The 8,080-nt window shown below is 39.4% G+C and overlaps 1 protein-coding gene across 1 annotated transcript; it reads left to right on the top strand.

Annotated features, from left to right (window-relative positions):
• The first annotated feature begins 2,244 nt into the window (after positions 1–2,244).
• On the top strand, positions 2,245–6,635 carry LOC148733348 (uncharacterized). Its single transcript, XM_088758783.1, has 2 exons — positions 2,245–4,228; positions 4,723–6,635. The coding sequence occupies exon 2, from the start codon at positions 5,431–5,433 to the stop codon at positions 6,112–6,114; it is 684 nt and encodes a 227-aa protein (XP_088614909.1). The 5' UTR covers positions 2,245–4,228; positions 4,723–5,430; the 3' UTR covers positions 6,115–6,635.
• The last annotated feature ends 1,445 nt before the right edge of the window (positions 6,636–8,080 follow it).

The raw sequence follows: 8,080 nt of genomic DNA, 5'->3' as shown, positions 1-8,080 counted from the left end.
AACAACCAATCTTATGAGTTGACTTATCCATTACTGAGCTGTTACAAACTCTACTTTATAAATCACTGATACAGTGTACATAAACAGACTCTATGCAGTCAGTTCACTGTGCATGCTTTGCACGCGCGCGTTCTTATGGCGGGCCGCAGGTAAAGGAGACTAAGTTCGAACTTTCCCAACACTCCTAATATCCAAGCTCTTTGTCGATAGGTAGATTTGCTCCAGATCATTCTGTTTGGCAGAGGAACTTGAGGCAGAGAAGAACTTCCGGGGGACTGAGAACTCAACCGTACCTGTACACAAAAAAGAAAAGGGATGTCAGTGGAACAAAAGATTCCGGTGTAAACTCAGAAGAAAAAAAACAAAAAAGTTTGAATTTGCACTTGGGTGTATCGCGGGTCACACAGGTGTCTTCTAAAAGCATTACTTATCGACCCTCACTCAAAGGAAGCAAGAAAAAAAACTGGTTTTTTGGAAACCAAGAAATAAGCCTAAGTTACGAACAGGATAATCATGATAAAGTTCTCTAAAAGTGTTTCGGAATGGAATAATCCTTAAGTAACTTATTGAAGAGCCCTTAAACATCTCTGCATGTAAAAGAACGAGGAGTAGAATCCCTTGTAATGTTATACTGTAACAAGGACCACACAAACAAAAGTCGCTAGCAGTAGCCAGGTTAGTATAGCCTGTCTTACTTAATTCTCAGATGGAGGTAAATACGACGCCGCTAACATACATGGAATTGCGTATAGTATAGAGAGAATTGCCCAGATGAGTAAATCGATGAAACAAAACAAAAACTGTTGTCTATAGTTACCACTTTTTCCATGAGTTTTTTCAGGTGATTAAGCCGTTCTTGAATGCTGCTCAGGTTATCTTTAATATTCTTGATTTTTTTGTTTTCTCCTTGACTTTGAAGCCAATGTTGAGTGATATTTTGGAAGACTGAGTGGAGTATAGCCACTTGTTTGTACGCTTTCGATGCAAAGACGTGCAACTGATAGTAAAAATATGGAAATTCAAATTAGACATCATGATCAGCTGCCACAATGAATAAAATCATACGCCAAGATCAGAGGGATTTCTCTCGCTTTGTTAAATCTTTAATCCTGAAAAGTGACCAGCATCTAATTTCTCCTTCAATATCAACCCTGAAACAGTTCAGAAGATCAACTTACCGGGAGCCTGGTGCGGCTATCCAGAACATGGTTCTATTCCTGCGATCGCACTGGATCGCACACGATCGTAGAGCTGTTCACATATAATCGCAGACGATCGATGGCGATCGAGTGCGATCGCCTGCGATCGTCTGCGATCATATGTGAACCAGGCTTTAGAGACAAACACGAAGTTGCATTTGGACACCAGTCTGAAGTTTGGATAAACCTAAAAGTTTAACGATGATTCCTCAAGTCCATGAATAATTGTTATAGTTCACTCTTTTTGGGCCATTTGAGTCAATTGTAAGAGGAAACAATTAGTCATTATAAGTTTACCTCGCTTTTCGATATCATGAGGGCAAGTTGGCAGATCTTGGCAATTCCGATTCCTCCAGCTCTGAGCATTGTATGAGAAGGGTTATTGATACTCGACAGGGGCCTAGCTAGTTAACAACCTTTTTTCGACCGTTGACAATTAAATCATTGAATAGAGAGTTTTAGATCCACTTTTCGCGAGTTCAGCGCTAACTTCAAACTGCGGTCAGCTCTTAGATCGACGTCACGACGTCACGACGAGATAGGATATGGACGTACGCAATAGCAAGAATAGCCTACAACCTTTAAGGTAATCCATGGGAAATGTTAAACGAACTTGAACTTGGAGTTCTTGCTTTCCTAAGGAATTCTAACAACAGTTCACGCTTTCGCAGCAAATTCGTCAAGAACCAATAACAAATGAGCCATAACACTCTTGTGGTGCGAAATGTTCTTAATTTTCCTGCTTGGATTAACCTTCTTCGAGCTCCAACTTTTACACATCCTGAGCACGAAAAAGCGCTCCTGGAAACAACGATAGCAGAAACGCATTTCTGAATTATGCTGTTGACTTATATGGGCATCTATGCTTTATGATGTCCTTCAACCAGTCCCAGACGTCACAATGGTAATGTTGTCTAGAAATGGGTGCCTTTTCCTTATATTTCTCTCCAGTTATGATCTTGTTTCATGGGTACAATAATTCCTTTTCCCATGAAATGCTGTTCTTGTAATTGTTTTCTTTTTGTTCTTCACGACTCTTTAAAGTAACAAAAAACCCAATAATACGTATGCGATATTTATGAAGTACATATCACACCATGGGGGTAAAAACTTTGGTTTTCTAGTGGCCCAATCGGATTGGCTTAAAAGAAAAGACCTCATATCAGATACCGTTTACAGGACATGAGTGTGAATTTTAAATATGAGTAGGATGAAGAAAAGCGCTGGGAGTAGGGAGTTGACCTACCTGAAACTACCCCGCCAGGAGTTCAAACGTGGACTGAAATGGTGATCATGACCGCTGGAGCCTGATCGCGTGACTCCAAGCGATTTGCTGTCGGACGTCATAAACAATCGAGGATCTAGCCTGCAGTGCAGGCGTCTTATAAGGGCGAGTTAATGTTAGGAAGCTCGCGATCGTTTGTTGAACCGGCCACGTTTAATTTGGTGTCAGAGTCGACGGTAGGGGGAAAGGGGCGAGAAGACACTCTCCCACCCAGCCTATCTCCTTACTTTTGACTTTCACCCATCCCCTTAGTACAAATTCCTTTCTCTCCTTAGCCTTCCGCTGCCATAATAAATCAAAGATAGCGGCCATATTTCGCTATGAAAATACTGAACACTCGGTCGCCCAAAATACGCCTGCTCTGCAGGCTAACATGGATCTAAACTTCTCTATCTTAGGAGGTTTGACAACTGAAGGATAACACCGATGAGGCCTTATATAAGACTATAAATGTAAGTCATCGGGTGGAACTTAGTCTCTCTCTAAGTCTTTTTAAGTTCCTTTGCACCTAGTACCTAGCGATGGCTTTTAGGAGATCATTCAACACTGGTTGACAAATTAGGAAAGATATCGTTCGGTTAGCTGTAAAATTAAGATATGCTAGATATAACATCAAGATATCTGATCAAGCGGGGCCAATATCAATCAGAGAAAGGAAGTCATAAAGTAGAAAGTGAATGTATTGCAGATAATAGTAATTTGAAAGTGCCAATCGTTTCAAATACGACTGCCTTAATTGCTCAACCTGAAAGTTTTATTTCCGTAGAAATTTCAACAAAGGAATAGAAGGAAGGAAGAAGATATCACTGTTCCATCAATGATACTGATCACCTCTTTCGAGTGTCGTACCTTAACATGCATGAAAACTTGCACGATTTTCGACACTAAACTTGTTGACGTTTGATTGATGCGAATTTGGAGCATATTGTTCCTGTTTTCTTTACGATCTCACTCATCTCGGCAACATACGAGGCTTCGCCTCCGATTGGAAGCAGAAGCCACCATAAATCAGTTAAATCTAAGTTTTCTAAAAGGAAGTCTTAGATAACTTTGCTCTTCTTATCGAAATCAACTCATTACGAGCAAGACTTCAGTTGCTTGAGGACTCCATTACTCATCTTGTTAGGAGCGAAATTTAAAGAGCGGTCTTCCTGTTTTGCAAGTGCAGTGATCTGTGAATCCTGAACGTCAAAGGCTTGTGGAAAAAAAGTAAGATAATGTGGTTAACTCTTCCCATCTTCTTGTTAGCAGGAAAAACCTGAGATTGAAGTCCAAACTATAATGTAGATTTGCAATATAAAATTAATCGGCTAAACTGCTGTTTCGATTGAAAAAGACTACCTCATATGCATGTTCGCAAAATGAATTGATCGTGAAAAAAAAAACCTTATTTCTCTGGGTGGAAAAAGCTTAATTTATTCATTCCTAAGTATTCGTGATACACATTCTTTACATGAATGTAATGATTAAAAATTTTTGTTCACATTCATGTACACCGTTGACAATGGCAAAAGATCATTACCCTTTGCTGATAGCGTGATTTATCAAGGATTTTAATTCAGTGTCCTAAATTTTGTGTAACAGGAGTGCATGATTTTGCGGATTTTACCTTTAGGAACTTAAGAATATTCTTCCTGTTTTTGAGGTCGCGATCAAGGTCAGCATTGATCCAAAAGTTCAATGAGGTGTAGGACAAATACAATTAAAGACGCTCACAGCAATAAATTTATTTCCTTTCACTCCGGTTTCGCGGAATTTGCTCTCCGCACACGCTGGTTCAACAACCGAGGACTGTATACTCTCTTTTAAGTTGGCTTTTATTCTTCAGCTCACAACATTCACGTTCTGCTCTACGATCTTACTAGCTTAGGATCACAAGTGCCACTTTTATTGGCTACAGATATCCACACCCAGATATGTAAGTCCGGTGTGGTCGGATAGGGCTTAATTGACTATTAATTTCCTAATCGGTTTATCCCACTAATTCCTGTTGCATGGGTCTGTTTAGACAAATCTTATTATCGTTAATCTTAACACGCGATTTCACTAGCAATTATCTAGTTAATTACATCATTGTTTGACGATCGTTCTACGCATTCTTTGTCAATATTTCTGGTTACATTCTACCGGTCTCTATTAGAGGTAAAGAACCAATAACTCACTTAGTGCGGCGCTAATCATGCGACATATAACAAAACAAGCAAAATCCTAATAATGCGTGTAAACGTTCTATAACAGCCGCCAAGTCTTGACCTGAGCAATCATGATGCTCTATCCGGAGCCAAATTGTTCTGAAAAAGTTTGAAACCTCTCTGTTGACGAAGAAAACGAACTCACGTCGAAATATGACTCATCAATTTTTGAAAAAATAATGAGGATATGAGATCTTTAACTCTATCTGATCGAGAATTGAAGTCGCCGGATGTTCCTGTTTTTCGCAGCGTGATGTATATGCATATTAAATAAGACTACTTGCACGTACAGATTTAAATGCGCACTTTAACTGCTAACGTTACGCCGATGCGAATGCAACAACGAAAGAAAATATACAGTGAATGACTAAGAACTTGAAAAAAACATTTACAAAATAAGCAGCTAAAAAGTTGAAAAAAAAAATTAATCCGTGATGACAGCAACGTTAGCAAACAATTTCAGTAATGACCGAGAAACACAAACAAAACTCTTGTGGCAACTTGTGGCGGTGTGTTTTAACCCTTTATTTGCTTCATTGTCCGCATTTTTCTTTAACACGCATCAACAGCTTCAAATAATGAACCAAAAACCAAAAAAGGAGATGAAATATTGGCTCAGCTTGTGATCTGCTCTATAAAACAACGTTTTCACTAGAACTTGTTTCCATAATTCAAAGCTCACATAGCAGCAAAAAATACGCCTCTTATGTTGAACCGACCTCACCACTGAAAGTTCTCGCCTGACTGTACAAATATGGCCTGCAAACTTGCTGTTGTAATATTAACAGCAATAGTCTGTTTCGGTCTGAAAGACACTGCTGTGTTGGCTCAATCGGAATGCTCCTTGGTTGAAAGCACCACCGACAGGTGCCGCAGTGCTAACTCTATCAGAATCCTGGGGCAAGAGGTGCCTAAAGGTACGGAAAAGACGATTAAACTTCCAGGCAAGCAAAAAGAAGTCAGATGGTTATGTGGATCATCAGAAGAACGAACTGCATGGAACACCCCTGCCAATCAGCTTCGAATCACCTACCAGAGCGACGGAGCAATTCGATGGGAGGTTTACAACTGCCCCGACCTTACGGGACCAACGCAAGCGGTGTTACGATCGGAATGCTCCTTGGTTGAAAGCACCACCGACAGGTGCCGCAGTGCTAACTCTGTCAAAATCCTGGAACAAGAGGTGCCTAAAGGTACGGAAAAGACGATTAAACTTCCAGGCAAGCAAAAAGAAGTCAGATGGTTATGTGGATCATCAGAAGAACGAACTGCATGGAACACCCCTGCCAATCAGCTTCGAATCACCCGTGACCAGAGCGACGGAGCAATTCGATGGGAGGTTTACAACTGCCCCGAAATTAATGGCGTAAACTCCAACGAACTCAGCGTTTTGAAACTTTTCATGATCATAATATTTTTTCGCTCTCTTGTCAATTAGCCGCAGAAGTTAAGGCTCGCTCCGCAAAAGATCCAATTGGGTTTCGATGTGCAATATTGTTTCCCTTTAGTCGTAACCCACGCGGGCCTTTCAGGTAATCATTGATGGTTGCGGGCTTTAAATGTTCTGTGTTTCTTTAATAATGGGAATTTATGGGGCTTAGAATCTACCATTTATCACTGTTCAGTTATTTGTTTACCGAGAGTGAAGATAAATGTAATCAATTAACACTGTTTTGTGATTTACTCCATCATTTTCAGTTTTATTTTGGAAGTTACCAGTTTACTTTTACCTCAACTTTATGAACTCTAGGCAGACCTTAGGAAATATGTTTACTTTCACTTCATGTTCATTATTCAGATCTTCGTGAATTATATCCAAGCTGTTGTGTGACTCAATGAACATGTTACTGAAATGTACGGGTTTTTTCTGGGATATTAGCATTTTCCTCATGTATCCTGATTTGACTAGGGAGTCTCATTTTCTGAATTAATTAAAATAAAGATTGGAGAAAAAACCTATAGAGACCATTTGATCATAATAACTTTGGAGAAATTCCTGAAAACGTTTATAAATTTCTTGATAGCAGCCAAGATTTTCTACGCAATAGTGATGAGGCTGAAAAATGAAAGAATAAAATTAATCAAAACGAAATTTCCCAAAGGTGATTGTTTCATCACCTGTTCGTGCAGAGGTCCCCCAGAAGAGTATTAGATCGCATATAAGTTTTTCTTCCTTGACTCTTCAACCTAAAGCCATTATGTAAACGGGAGGTAAATCCCGTACACCTCTACTTGAGCGGAATTTTAATTTGTCTTTATTTTAGTGTCGCAGGTCCTCCGCTCACGGAGATACCCAGCGTAGCCCACTTAAGCATGTTCAACACTACTCGCCAGTACACAGTTATCAAAACGGCAGTTTTGGAGATTTATTCTGCGAAAGGAACAAATCTTTTTTCAAATTGAAAATATCTGCATAATTATGTTTTGTGCCCATCTGAGAGACCCTTAATATCAGTTTAGAGAGAGACAAAAGATTAAGAACGGAGACAGAGATGAGGGAAAACTAATATAAGATCCATCCACTGCCTTAGAACAGAATTTAATTCGTAATCTGCTGTTATGGTCTAAGGGAAGGTAGACAGAGGTTTAAACCACAGCAAATCGAGTGAAAAAAAAAAAAAAAAAAAAAAAAACCCTTAAGTTGATGTTTGAGCTGAACAAACAGATGAGGGAACACCTATGAAAGAAGATGAAAAAATCAGTGAAAGTAAGTCCTGGATAACTTTGCTCATTATATTAAATCAGTTTACAACGAGCAAGACCTCAGCTGCTTGAGGACTCCATTACTCATCTTGCTAGGAGCGGAATTAAAAGAATGGTCTTCCTGTTTTTCAAGTGCAATGATCTGTGAATCCTGAACGTCAAAAGGTTCCGGAGAAAACTAGGATACTATAGCTAAGTATGATGCACGATCCTCGCAGTAGATAGCGCTATTTAAGCAATAGCGAAATTCAGACCTGAAAAAAATCAGGCCTGTACGGGACTCGAACCACTGACCTCTGCGATACTAGTGCAGCGCTCTAACCAATTGAGCTAACAAGCCAACTGAGAGCAGGCCGTTAAGTTGATTCGTAATGAGCCCGTGAAAGTGATAAATGAGATAGAATAAATATATGAAAATCATATATTTTGAACTGCGGTATTTGATACGTATGATGCACGATCCTCGCAGTAGATAGCGCTATTTAAGCAAATGAATTTCGCTATTGCTTAAATAGCGCTATCTACTGCGAGGATCGTGCATCATACGTATCAAATACCGCAGTTCAAAATATATGATTTTCATATATTTATTCTATCTCATACTATAGCTAAGTTTGAAACCTCTCTGTTGACGAGGAAAACGAACTCACCTCGAAATATGATTCATTAATTTTTGAAAAAATAACAAGGATATGAGGTCT

Source organism: Stylophora pistillata, chromosome 4 (assembly GCF_964205215.1).
Source record: "Stylophora pistillata chromosome 4, jaStyPist1.2, whole genome shotgun sequence".
NCBI classification, from domain to species: domain Eukaryota; kingdom Metazoa; phylum Cnidaria; class Anthozoa; order Scleractinia; family Pocilloporidae; genus Stylophora; species Stylophora pistillata.
Note: the sequence above shows the minus strand (reverse complement) of the source record. Positions and strands in the feature narration are given on the sequence as shown.